This window comes from Elgaria multicarinata, chromosome 8, assembly GCF_023053635.1.
Source record: "Elgaria multicarinata webbii isolate HBS135686 ecotype San Diego chromosome 8, rElgMul1.1.pri, whole genome shotgun sequence".
Lineage (NCBI taxonomy): Eukaryota > Metazoa > Chordata > Lepidosauria > Squamata > Anguidae > Elgaria > Elgaria multicarinata.
In genome coordinates, this window is record NC_086178.1 from 73,721,696 (window position 1) to 73,736,199 (window position 14,504).

Consider the following 14,504-nt stretch of genomic DNA (forward strand, 5'->3'; position numbering starts at 1 on the left):
GGCTTCCTTCAGAGTTGCAAACCTATAGACACAAAATACTCCACGGACACCTAGAGGTAGATTTTTAGTATTTCTACAATCAGTGTCCCTACATTAAGCCATGCTTCATTAGCTGAATTGTCCATAATTTCTTGCTTCTCATGGTGCCTTTTTTGTGTGTAAATCAATCCGACACTTTTGTTTTGAAAGCTAACAATCTTAATTTTGTCCTTTCACCTAGTATGCCTGTGATATTCAAGCTGAGGTGGTGGGAAAGCCAGCCAAAATGTTTTTCCAGTCAGCTTTGACAGAAATGGGTATTAAATCACACCAGGTAAGATTTCTTGATGAACATTATAGCAATACATCTGGTGGCTGACTGGTGCGAGGAAGAAATACACACAAGTAATTTACTCTCACAAACAGCGTAATGTGGGAGCTGTGAACTCACAGAAGAACTGTTGCTCCACTTGTGTGAAATGAAGAATTGCATGAATTCATGGCTCCCATGTTAAATCACATGAGCAAGGTTTGTTGGTTATTGTTTTTAGCATAAGTTGGTCCTGAAGTATTTCTGGGACAAATTCATCGCTTATTTTTTTATTTCTTTATTAACATTTCTATACCTCCTTATCTGTCAAAAAGCCATCAAGGCCCTGTTCAACAATTTTAAACACTATAACCCTATGACAATAAACACAAGAACATTAAAACCAGTAAAAACATTTTAAATACAAATTTCAAAAGGCAAAATTTAAAAGATGTATCTTTTTACCCTTTCTGAAGACCGAGAGAGTGTTGGGGGGGAAATGTAATTCTTGAGGGAGCAGATTCCATACTTTGTGAGGAGAAAGCTCTGCTTGTACATTGGAGAAATTCATAGTGCACAATATAGTGCAAAACTGAGAGACGTGGTTTCCTATCTTCACTGAAACTCTAGTAGGTATTGGAATTAAAAGACCCACTCAGAGAATGTCACTTTCAACATGATGTCAGGCGGACAAGTAGAAAATTGCATGTAGTCATAGTAAATTTATTTGTATACCACATTTTAAAAAATAATAATTTCATTACCCCTAATTTTGCCAGCTGGTATTCCTTAAAATGCTACCCACTCTGTGACATTATATATATTTTACCACTTATTTGTAGACTGTGATCCTGATCTTTCCTCCTAGTTAACTCGTAGCTAAGCTATATGTTTCCCTTTTTGTAATCTTCCTTCACAAGTCAATCCCTAGCATTCTTAACTGTTTTTGCCACTCTTCTCCAAGCTCTTTCCAATTTGTTGCTATCTTTCTGGTAATGAGATGGCTAGAACTGAACACAGTCTTCCACTTGTACTAATCCATTAATCCCAACTTGAAGGGCCTGGCGAACCAAAAAGAAAAAACCCTACCCTATTTCAGAGGGAGATTTTAAGGAAAGAGCTCAGTGAATTTAAGTCTGATTGCTTCAGAAACAAACAGGACTACATAGAAAAGCCAGCATTTAGACTTGGTAAGGCAGTACCCACCGAAACACCCTACTCCTTCCAATTTTTATTTTAAAAGCATTTTTATATTTTCTTACTGGCAGCTGGGATTTCTTCAAAGTGAAGTGGGAGACTCTAGCTGCTGCCATCTTAATTTCACATGAATGCCTCTCGGCAGGTTACTTGTCCTTTGTGACTAGCTATGCATACCCATGGTAGCCATTTTATGGTTGTGCCCAAGACAGTTTCTCAAATTTCTAAATGTTCCCATGGGCCAAAATATTGTGTACTCCTGGTTTAGAAGGTAACGTGAAAAACCTTGGCTTCTGCTGTTGTGAGATTTCCATTGTTTTAACAGAAACATGGTTCTTCCTTGCTGTAGTTGTGCTTAGTTTTGCAGTACCCAGAAGCATCCTATAATGTCACAGTGCCAGGCAGTGTCTGTTTGGGTGTAACAATAAGCCAGGGTTCTGGGGTAAACCTGGCTTATTGTGCTTGAGCAGCATATTGGTGCACACTTCTCAGTTACTCTGCTTGACCCCTCAAATGGGAGCAGCTAAACAAATCATGAGCCTTCCGTGGTTTATCATTTAATGAAAACCAGAAATTCTGGTTTGCCTCTCCCCAGACAAGCCAGAGTCATAAGCCAACAACAAACCATGGACCTCCCTGGCTAGGGATGATGGGATGGGGATGATGGGAATTGTATTCCAACATATATGGAGGGCACCAGGTCGGGGAAAGGCTGGTTTAGCTGCTGCTGCTTGCAGAAAGAGCCAAATGGGAGTGAACTGTCACTATGTACAGCATGCTCTTTGACTATAAACCAGGATTCCCCTGGAACCTGGATTATTCTTATATCTGAACTGGGTCAATGTCGGGATGAAATTATTGATTTCCAACATGGCTCCTGCAGCAAAATGTGCTCCTGTTCAGAATTCCAGCTCAAGCATGGCATTCCATCCTGCCTGTTTCCTCCTTTTTCTGTTCTGTCACGCATTGGAATTTGGACTATTTAGGGAGGGGGGATTTTGCTGCCGTAGGTTTTTCTTTTCCTTTTCAAAAACAATAATATTGTATTTTTACAAGATTCTCCTGCACATGCTGATATCGGCCTCTTGTTTCTCATCGGTCCTATTTTGACTCCTATTTCTGTCCGCACTTGCTGCCTGAGTTCACTGTTAGATGGGGTGATGATATAAGCATGACATTCCATTGCTATGCTAATGCACTGCAATTCTTCTGCCTCTTAGATCTCATATCTGTCTAATTTAGAGTAGTCCACTGGTCTCACTTTGTTTTGGATGATGTGTCTTTATCTCTGGGAAACACCTCTTGATTTCCCAGGTAATGGCCATTTTTGTGAGTCTTTTTTTACAGCATGCTTGAACAACATGCACCATCAGAAGAAAAAGAATCTTCTTATCAGTTTTGGCTCATAATGATACATTTTGGTTCTTCAAACCAAATAAATATTAAAGTGTTGGCTCATATTTAGTCCTTGAAGTCCTTGAGGCTGCCTTCACAGTGGCGAGTTGGCACAACTTCACCACCAAACCCTGTGGTATCCCTGTTGCAGAGTGGTGGTGAATAATCCCCACTGAGGGAGGCACCTCGGGCTTGCAGTGGCTATTAGGCTCACCAGGCCAGGCTCCTCCCATGGCTTCTGGCGACCAATGGGAGGTCGCCTTCCACCCAAGAATGCCCCCAGGGCAGCTCTGGAGTGAGGACAGATGGTGGAAGAGCCACACTGACCTCACTTCGGCAGGGAAAGTCTGGGTAAGTCCCCGACTTTTCAGCTGTGGATCTTCCGTTCTTTGCCCTGGGGTGGCTCCGAATCAGCAGCTGCGTCATATAACTGATGCAGTGTGGATTCGGAACCTCTCTGGGTCAAAGGTAATGTCAGGTCAGCCTCCTGGATCCAATAACGCCTTCTTCTCCTCCACAAGGCCATTTGGCAGAAGTTTAATCCCAATACACTTTCACACATCCTGTCTGTTTACATGTTCACAGCCATGTACACCATCCCCTTACCAGAATTCTTGTCCCCCTATTCTTATCCCTCACATTGAGCTCTGGATCCGGGCCAATAGAATTCTATTTATTTTTTCCATTTATACCCCATCTTTCAAAAAAGAAGAAGGAGAGGAAGTTTGAGCTACCTTACTATAAGTAGTACAACCATGCAGACACAAAACAAATAGATAATGCAATCTAGAAACAAAAGCAACTGCCCACCAATCATGTGTCATACTTGGCCCCAGGTGCAGCTGCTCTGTTGTATTGCATCTACTGGAAGTAAGAATGCTGCCTCCTATGAAAGTGTTAGCCCAGCGGTCCCCAAACATTTTGGGTCAATAGGCACATTTGGAATTGAGATAGAGTGTCATGGAGGGTTCTCACAAAATGGCTGGCATGGGGGTGGGGAGTGGCCATTCATAAAATGGCTACCATTTTAAGGATGACGAGTCAAAGAACACCCATTCCCAGAAGGAAAAATGGTGAGACTAAAGGAAAAAATAACTTCCCCAGGAAACTAAGTGCAAGGCAGAGGTGAGTTCTGAGCTCAAAAACATAAAACCCCACTTTTGAACCCCTCTTACCAACACCCATTTCACAGAATGTTGAGGCTCGGAGTCAAGAAACTTCATCAAGGAACACTACATGGCAGAAGTGGGGTCTGAGCCCCAAATGCCAAATCACATATTTGACCCCACAATGCTGTGAAACAGACCCTTATGTTTTTTACACCTGATGTTGTGTATGTTTTGTACACCAACACACCCCGCCCCAATTTATCTGTCACACATGAAGTAACCCCAAGTGATCGATTAGGATACAGCTTTAATCATTGTCATTTTGGGAAAATAGCTGGCGTTTCTGTGTGGTACACGGAGCTATCCTTTTACATAGGTGAGGTTTGTTGCATATGTTAGTCTCTGCCCAAGATAATAAAATAACAGCTAATGTGATGACTTTCATCTCATAAAAATGTTCAGGTCCATTTATGTATTGCACTTAAATATAAAATGAACTGGATCATTAAATGCTGTAAATCCCACATCTGTGCTTTATAAAACATATTACAGTCTTCTGCTGCCTTCCTTTTGCTACTGCAACATCTTAAATTGTCTCACTGCGGTAGAGCTAGACTGTGGCTAAAGTTTGAATTTTTTGGAGTTGCTTTAATCAATAAAGTTATCACCAGTCATTTCCCTTGATAACCGCTTTGTAAAGAGAGCCTGACTTTGCTTGCTACAGCTGAGATGTTTTCAACCTGCTCTTGGAATAGAAGGTATTCCCTGAAGTCCAATTTTCATTTTAACCTTTCCTCAATAGCCTAGAAAAAAACAGTTTGCTGGTATTACTTTAATAGATAGGAAATTTAAACCTCTTAGAGGTAACCAGCTCCTTCTTATGATTCAGTAATATGACAAAGAATAACACATCTTTAAAGGTTACTGAAATAGCCTAATTCATATGTTTTAAGGCTGTTGTAACAGTGGGTGATTTTTACTGCATTACGATAAAACCTAAATAATGTTAAGGTTCCAGTAGTTTGATGCCATAATAATAATAAAAAAAGACTATCCGTAGCAAATTGTCCTGTTCTAATGGGAGTTACAATGGGTCACACAAGAGTGCATAAACTACCGGTAGTTGCGAATTCTGGATTCTGATAGTGCCAAATATAGGAATGAAATGGTGCATAAGAATGCATCTCTTGTACCAGTGGTTACACAAGGCAACTTTCCCACCTTTTCCCAATGTCATTGTACTACACTAAAAGCAAGAATGTCATTTGCCTAGTCAGCACCCTCTGCTTGTCACAGTGCATCCTGGGTATTCTCAAAAACAGAAGCAATCAACGAATGTGTCACCTGTTGAACCCTGGGAGCACGGATAGTTGGTTTCCTTCTCCTTACTGAACAGGAGTGCTGCTGCATGCAAATTACTAGCATGGGAGTTAATTAGCAAGGAAGGGCAAGTAAATATCACTCTGTTCCTGATCCTGACTTACTTCTCAATTATCTCCCATAAAATCAAAGATAATGTCTGAGCAGCACATTGTAACCTCTGGGTATCTTACTAGGGGTAATAGGTATAGAAAGCATAAGAAAACAGCAGTGAGGGTACAAGGGCCAACCCAAGACATTTTGCTCTCTGAGGTAGATCAGCAATGGCACCCCCAGCACCCAGGGTCAAAGTGAATTATACCCAAGGCCAATCCAGTTATTTTGGCACCTGAGGCAGAAAACCTCACAAGCACTTTCCCCACCATAGCAGTGAAAATACAACAGCAACAACAATTTAATAACCAACAATGTGTTGCCCTTTCATGGCACCAAAAATCTGCTTCCTGAGGCAGCCACCTCACTCTTTCTAATAGTAGGGCCTGGTAGAACATAAGAACATACAAAGAGCCATGCTGAATCAGGGCAGAGGCCTATCTAGTCCAGCATTCTGTTCACACAAAGGCCAACCAGCTGCCAACAGGAAACCCACAAGCATGACATGAGTGCAACAGCACCCTCCCACCCATGTTCCCCAGCAACTGGTATACATAGGCATGGTGCTTCTGATACTGGAGGGAGCATAATAGCCATTGACAGCCTTGTCCTACATGAATTTGCCTAATTCCCTTTTAAAGCCATCACTATGGTAATGAATTCCATATTTCACTATGCATTGTTTGAAAAAATGCTTCCCTTTATCTGTACTGAATCTCTCACCATTCAGCTACATGGGATGAGCCTGAGTTCTAGTATTATGAGAGAGGGAGAAAAATATCCCTATTCACTCTCTCCACATCATTTTTATAGGTATAGTGAATATACACTTCATTTAAAAAAGAATAAGATTATTATATTTTGTAGAAGCCTTTGTTCCTGAATGTTGATTCCTGACAATTTATTTAAGTCTTTTAAGTGTATAATGTGTGTTACAGTTGCTACTATGTTTATCCCTGCTAAACTTAAGCAGGTTAGGCTGAGAGAGCATGCCTTGCTCAAGGCCAGAAACAAGGTTCATGCCTATACAGAGTTGCTCTGGCCATTGAACCATACTAGAACACGTTTATTGGGTCTATTACATACATCCTCATCCCTCTTGTTCTCAAAAATGGGTATTCTGATATTGTTTCCCCGCCCCCCTGTCCATTTAAATGTATGTTGGTAAACTGATCACAAGAAAATGAGGATATGTGTACAGAAATTTTATAACAGCCACTATCTCAAGGAAAATGCCTTCCTATGGGTTTGTCTGCAATCTTATACACACTTAGCTGGGAGTAAGTCACATTAAACTCAGTGGGGCTTCATTTGAGTAGACATGTGTAAGATTGCATTGACCCTGTTCAGACAACATCCTAAGCCACATTGGTTAAGCATTTTGAACTAAACATTATGGTTTAGTGTGTTGTGTGAACCATCACTTAATGTGTTGTGTGAACCATTGCTAACCATTGTGGCTTCATAACCACAGTTTAAACACACTCACTAGCCATTTTCTGTAAAAGGGTTAGTGGCATAACCATGGCTTAGTGTATTGTCTGAACAGGCCCATAGTGTATGTGTGTGTGTGTGTGTGTGTGTGTGTGTGTGTGTGTGAGAGAGAGAGAGAGAGAGAGAGAGAGAGAGAGAGAGAGAGAGAGAGAGAGATCTTGACCCTTCATTGTAATTTTGTTCAAAATGGCTGATGTTTCTAACCCTCTTAATGGAGATTTTAGTTAATTTTAAAAATATTTCCTCATACTAATTGAACAAAACAGCAATACTCTCTGTGTAAAATGTGAGGACAAACTGGAGATCTTTTAATTCTGGCCTTCAGTGAGCATGTGACCTTTCAGTTTTATCTCTCTCTCTCTCTCTCTCTCCTTCCCTTTCTCTATTTTCCCCCCCTTACTATATTGCAGTCAGAGAGGAAGTTAAACCTAGGTTTGACAGGTAGAGTTTTTTATTTCCCTTGACAGTGCACCTCTTGACCTCTATCTTCTTGCCAATGATTTTTTAAATCCTAAATGATTTGGGAATAATTGCTCCTCCTTTAGTGATTATTGCCCTTCACCGATAGTAAATCTGTGAAATCCCAAGGGGTTGGAGTACATTTTTGTATGCGTATGCCACAAGCTGGCCTGGATAGGCACTGCTGCTCATGTGCAGCTGCACTTTCAGTGTGGATGGTCTCCTTGCATGAAAACTTCTGTATAGACCGAATGAAATACTTCGCCAGTAATCAAACCTCCCAGTTAATTGCAGCGCAAGGGATTTGATTCTTTTGAACAGTGGTGCATCTAGGAAATGTTTGGACCTGGACTTTCTACTCTTATGGGGAGGCCTTTCAGATGGCCATGTGTATTACTTCAGTTGTGAAGCACAACACTAAGGTTTGCCTTTCCCCCACCACTCCTGCTTTAAAGTGACTTCTACATTCCTGATACATTAGAACAAAAAACAATACCCTTTGCCAATCCCGATTTTAAAATGAATTCTCTGAGTGTGTGCAGTTTTGCATTTTAAACTTACTTAAATCATAGCAGCACAGTGACCCTGTTCACATGATACAACAGCCCACTATGGCTTAATTTAGCTGCGGGGTCTGTCGTGTCATGCCAGGCTCCCATTGGCACCCTTTTTGCATGGCATCTCTAGGCACCCCCTGATTGCTGTGGTATGCCATTTCATGAAAACTCGGTGTCAGGCCTGCCCAGCAAGTGCTCACACGCCCCACTCATGTGGTCCACTCCAATGAGCCAGGCCATGCGAGCCCCTGCTGAGCGCCGTTAGCACGCCCAGGGGAATTGCACAATTTCCAGAGTCTATGGAAAGTGCACTTTCCCAGGGTGCACCTGTGCCACAAGCACTTGGACGTGGGTCTGCCTTCACCCCGGGCGCGTCCGGCTAGATCCGTGAGGGCTGGACGCAAGGGGGTCCCTCATGGACCTAGTTGGACGCTTACCAACCCTAGTCATTGCTAAATAACGCTAAAACATGCTATGGATTGTTTAAGGGTTATCTACTCACTCAAACAGCCTATAATGCTGGGTTCACACAGCATGGCAAGCTACAAGTACACCTCTATTTGCATATTTAAAATGGCAGCTGGTGCGCGCCACTAAGCACTGTTGGGAAATTAATCCACAGTAGCTTAGTGTTGCTTGCAAAGAGCCCCATTGACTACAATGGAGTTTCCTTCTGCATCTGCCACTGAGTGGGTGATAATTTGGGGGTCCTTGAGCTGTGGGGTCCTGGATTTGACCCAAGGTCCAGCGCTAGCTGCATTACTCCTTTCTAAACAACCTTGCTAAGTCTTTCTATTCTGCAGACATCTTCCTCAGAGTTCTTTTAAACTGTAAAGAAACTGCTTTTTCTTTAAATGTTTGATAGCAAACACAAAAGCTGCTCCTGTTGCTGTGAAACAGAAGTTGGCACTGATCCTGCTCAGCCCATTCCGCAGGTCAGACAATTCAAACTTCTCCCAGAATTCGTTCAGTTTGAAATGTTCATATTGGGCCAACAGTGGCATCTGAATGCACAAACATTAACCCAGATTTCCTTCTGGCACAACTGAATTATGCAGCTTCCTATGAAATCTGCATAAAATCTGCAGTGAAGATGTTGGTTCCCCTTGCCACATAATTACTCTAAATCCCACCAGCAAGAAAAATGACAAAAATAGGATTGTGGTATGATAGGTGCACTGCTCCCCAACTGAGCAACAAAGATACATTTCCGAGAATGGGAAGTGCTCTAGTAGTCAAGGCAGAAGGCATCATGAGGAACCAGGGAACCAGGACCCATTGAACTTACTGACTCTATCTGCTGATGCTCATGGGGTGCTTATCCACAGCTTGGGGCCTTTAGCGGCATGCTGCACCTCGCTGCATGCGATCAGAGCCCCTGTCCAGAATGCTTTCATGAATGCTGAATTATATCCAGTCTTTGGTTTCTTGCCATAAGAAGTAACACTTAAATTTCAATAGTGGTTGCATTTCTGTGATTTTTCTTTTTAAACATGCCTGCTTGGATATTCTTAAATTCACAGATAGCAAGTGATGCAATGCCCTCTGGTTATGACAGAGTCTGAGAGCAAGTCGTGAGACCTGGTATTCCAAAGTGAAATCCCATTTGGTATTATTGGAATGCAGGGGTCAGAAAACCCCAAGTATTAAAAACGTAATATTTGTGTAAGGAGTTCTAATTACCTTCTTAGCTTTCTGTAGGGCCTAATTCCAGCAAATCTGATGCTGGCTCCTAAAAATTTGAAATATGTTCTCTTCCTTTTATGTTTTGTAAGAGCCAAAATGCTTAGCGATTAGTGCTTAATCCATCACTTCAGCTGCTGTGGTGGCATACTGCCACAACCCTTTTTGGTACAGTAGTAATGTGAGCAGACCTGAAAGACACATTGGCCTAATACAGTGCTAGAACAGCTGGAACAGCCACTGTGAATCAATTTTCTGTGTAACCGAAGGGTAACATATTGTAGGATTAGGTGGAAGCCGGACACAGTGAGAGCATGGCCTAAGGCTGCTTTTCCATAAGGCAGAGTGAGGCAGTTGCCTCAGATGGCAGACGCTGGGAAGTAGCAGCAAGGTGTTGTAAGAGAGAGCAGTGTCCACGTGGCCTGCCCTACAGCCTCAGCTAGCCTGCTGTCTTCAAGTGAATGGAGGACACTGTCCTAAGCCTGGTATTGAAGTGAGATTCAACTGCCAGTCCAGTCAGCTCTTGCCCATGGAAAGGGGAGAGGGACATCTTTTTTTAGTCTCAGACAGCAAAATGTCTTGGGCCGACATGGGGGACGATGACGACAGCTCATCTATGCAATATGCTGAAGGCATTTTGCTCATCACAGAGACAACAGACAGTTCATGTCATAGCATGACAAACCTGCCTGCTTTGTCCCACGCTGGTTGCTGCTGTAGCTATGCTCCATCTACAGTCATACATAGCTTTAGTAGTAGGGTGAAACTTTCAGCTTCCTTTTTAACATGATCCTGAGACAAAGTTTGCTAAACTTGAATAATGGACTTGATCAAAGAAAAATGTTAGCAGATGTTTTGATGAGATTTGCAAAATCTAGAATAACCTTTTTTCTATTAATGTTTTGGAATATTTTAAGACCAATAACGGGAGCAATTGACAGAAAAATATGTTATTCATAATACATCTTCTGTTGCCCCAATTCCCACTACTTTAAATCTGTAACCAACTCTGCAATAGGCAGTTTATTGGTGCTTATTGGATAGTGAACAATTAGGTAATGATGGAAAGCATGAAGGAAGATGGATCTTGGCTGATAGGAAAAATGAGGGCGGGGCAATTTAGTACAATAAAGCTATGAAATTTAACCACTTAATGTTTGAAAGAAAGGATGGGAGCTTCTTGAAATGTCAGCATACCCATTGCATTGTGTCAAAAAGATTTTGACTTGTCTGATGGCTTTCAAATTGCCTGGATGTTTAGTGCTTGGCTGCACAGCCCTCATAGGTGGAGGCTGAATTATATTCGAGGTGGGCTGACTTTTAATCAATTCGGTGACAATATTATCTTGTTTAATTTGTATGATGGCTGTATTAAACATCAAACTGAGCAGTTTATTATGTCAAGGAAGATGAAGGAGGACAGGAATCAAATGCACTTGACACCACTTCTGTCTGTATTTCATTGCTGTGACAGGCCATCATGATTGGGGATGATATTGTAAATGATGTAGGAGGCGCCCAGCAATGTGGGATGAGAGCTCTACAAGTACGGACCGGAAAGTACAGGTCAGTGCCCTTTAAATAGCAAAACGTTATAAAACTGCGGGTTGTGATTTGTTTTCTCCGCCTCCAGCCCTTGCCTTTCCCTTCATGACTCTACAGAATGGCTATGATGCATAGATTTATCATGGGAAAAGAAGTTCTGTCATTTTGTGGAATGCAGTTCCAGAAGGCGTCATATAGCAGACCTTGGTTTGGATTAGAGCTCAACTTCTGCGAAGTCCACCTTTTGACCACAAAGTCCTCTTAACATTTTAGGACACGAAACATCTGAAGCCAAAGTCTCTCGCTTGGCAAGATATTAGAACATCCATTTGGAATGAATGGCTTAGGCATCCCTTCTCACCGGCTGACTCTGTCCTGCAAACTCCCCTTCCATATTTGTCTGGAAACATGAGGTTAAGAACCCTCAGTTTTTCTCCCAGTGTGTTGCTCTGCCCTATGCGGCCAGTTGAAACCCAGATTCCGTAGCTCTAAAAACAAGACTCGGCAGTTCCTTTGTGAACTGAGCGATTCAAGCCACACATGTCATGCAGTTATTTTGTAATTTGAAAAATATAAAGTTTGGTGTGAACTTCTGGACAAAACCCAAGCGCACCTTCCTCAGAAGTAACAATTTCTCCAAGACAACCTCTGACTCCCTCTTAGTCCTTGTTCTCTACCAATCCAGCCCCAATAAAATATTTCCTATGCAAACACAAGTAACACAGCAAAATTCTGAGTATAAGCTTGAGTAAGCCTGGTTGTTTCTCTATGGAGCCATATCATTGCACTAATGAAGCCATCTCATAATTTTTGCATTTGGTGAAAAATTGGAGAGAAGCCTCAAATTGTGATAGATTCCTCCTTTGTCACCAAGGTATCAATGAATTGAAAAGCATACCGTCAATTGTATCCTACACTTTGGAATACTGTTAGCCTTTCTACATTCTTGATCCAGAGCTTTAGAACTAATTTGGGGGCCCATAACATGTATGGAATGGACTGTAACTCACTGCCAGGGCACATGCTTTGCATGCAGAAGGTGCCAGGTTCAAGCGTCTGGCATTTCTTTGGAGGGCCGGGCAAGTCCCCTGCCTGAAATCCTGGAGTTAGCGTGGACCAGGAATGGTCAGAAGATAGATCTGGTTCTGGTGGAAGATCTCTGGGTGATTGAAGTAGATTGGCAAGGATTTCTGGTTCGTTTTTAGCTATAGCAGCAACAAAACTTCTGACCTCAATGTCTTTTGTGTTAGCCTCTGGTAGAAGGATCTTGAGGTTCTAGCAAAAACAAAAAAAAGTAGATCTTGCAAGTCTGAAATCAGCCTGCCCCTGGGGCAGACAATACTGAGCTAGATGTGCCAGTTGTCTGACCCAGTGTAAGGCAGCTTCTTATACTCCAAAGTGCATGAAATCTCCCATTGAAAAAAGCAGGTATTTTTTTTTCTTTTTGGATACCCACGTTCCGATGCCATGAAGCTGGCAGTTCTGCTTGTATAGCTGCTTTTATAGCTGCAACAGAGCCCATAATGCCCCCTCTGTCCAGGGGCCATTATGTAATATATTGCACCTTGGGAAGCTAATGTTGCACGTAATATAATATATTGCAGGAGGCTAATGTAATATATTGCACCTTGGGATATTGCGTGGGCTGGGTGTGCATTCAGTGCGTTTCTGGGCCTTTTAATAAACATCTTTAGATAAATCATGGTCAGAGATGAAGAAGAATGAGCACAACTAGGACCCAGAAAAACCCATCATATTTCCCTTAGCATTTTATGGGCAGAAAACTGTTTTATAAACCTTTTAATAGCCACATAATGTTTAATTAATTCATTATACTTCAACCCCATTCTTCCTCCAAAGCCTGCTAAATACTGTGACCATCAGTCTTTATTTAAAATCTGCATTGCAATATATCTTTGTTGCACTTATATAATGTACTCTTATATCCATATAATGCACTCCTATAAGTCAACAACAATGGGATGGTACAGATGAGACTGCCAGGATAAAGCCTGCACCTGGTGGAGAAACACAATCACCCACTTTCCCATTCAACCCACTGGGAGCTCCAGTCCCGCCTCAAGCACATGTGTTGGAAGTTAAGGACATTGCATGGGGCGTGTGTGTATTGGCCTTATTGCTTGTTTCACTCCAGTCTGTGCATTCTTTGACCCCTCTAAAAACACGGAACCTGATCATGAGGCTCATGCCTAATCGCGCAGGTGATATGCAAACATTATATCTAAAGGTTGGATGTTTGGTGCACCAAGAGGTGGGATAGATATGCCTGGTTGGTAGGGCAGGTGGGTGCCATTTCCTTCCTCCTTGCTCATAGATGCCACTCAGGGACTTGCTGAGGCTTCAATTTTCTTGACAGAACCTCCAAAGTAATTGTGAAAGTGTGGCTATTGCAAGGAATTCCTTACTATTCTAATTGCCTAGCCTACTGATCACTAATATTATTAAAGGGTATATACAATGGGGATGGTACAAGGGGCCCCTTGTTCCTGCACCAGTTGACAAAGCTGTTCTAAGACTCAAGGGAAGTTCTCAGAGCAGCACAATGTAATTGAGACTAACAACAGGGAAGCCCGTATGTGTAAACTATATGAATGTCCAATAATGTGTAAAAGAAGGCATGATACACTGGTTTATTAAGAGTGATAATTTAGTATATAGTACATAAAAGCCCAATATAGGAATTTCCATTTATAAAATGGAGAACAAAATTGATGCAATGTGAAAAATAAGAAATTCATCATATGGTTTCCACTGTTTGAAAGCAGGGCTGTTTTAATTTGTGCTGCTTTTCATAGCTTTTAGAGGGTGATTGTATACACAGCATGTGCTTTGGAGACAGAGATGTGTAGTACATTCGAGTGCCCTTAGATGGTGCCATTAGTACATTTACTGCAGGATTGACTGTCATTCTTTCTGCAAGGCTTTAGCAGCATTTGCCAAATGGCAATAAAGATTGAATGCTTCATTAGGCAGCTTCAGTCCAATGGGATTTTTCAGATGCCTCACTGAACTTTCCAACATTCAAAACTTCAGGTAAGTCTGTTCCTTGGCATTGCCTGGATTTTCAGAAGAGTTTTTCTTCCACTTGCATCTGAAGATTGGTGAATGAGCGAAGCAAAGCATAAGAGGAAAAAAATGTGGCTAAAATACAGCGTCCAGACAGAAGCGTAATTGTTCTCACCTCAGGATACCTTGAACGATACATGTTTTGTAGGCCTCTTAATAACTGGACAAACAAAATTGTTTTTACACTTACACATACACACACAGTTACTTGGTCCT

At 41.9% G+C, this 14,504-nt stretch overlaps 1 protein-coding gene across 2 annotated transcripts in view; it reads left to right on the forward strand.

Annotated features, from left to right (window-relative positions):
* The window catches only part of LHPP (phospholysine phosphohistidine inorganic pyrophosphate phosphatase), a 146,395-nt gene that overhangs the window by 38,110 nt on the left and 93,781 nt on the right, over positions 1-14,504 (forward strand). The window contains exons 5-6 of one of the 2 annotated variants that reach the window (XM_063132804.1): positions 221-313; positions 11,131-11,222. In XM_063132804.1, the coding sequence (XP_062988874.1) occupies positions 221-313; positions 11,131-11,222 (185 nt within the window). The remainder of the gene's footprint in view (positions 1-220; positions 314-11,130; positions 11,223-14,504) is intronic. The other variant, XM_063132805.1, reaches the window with a different exon arrangement.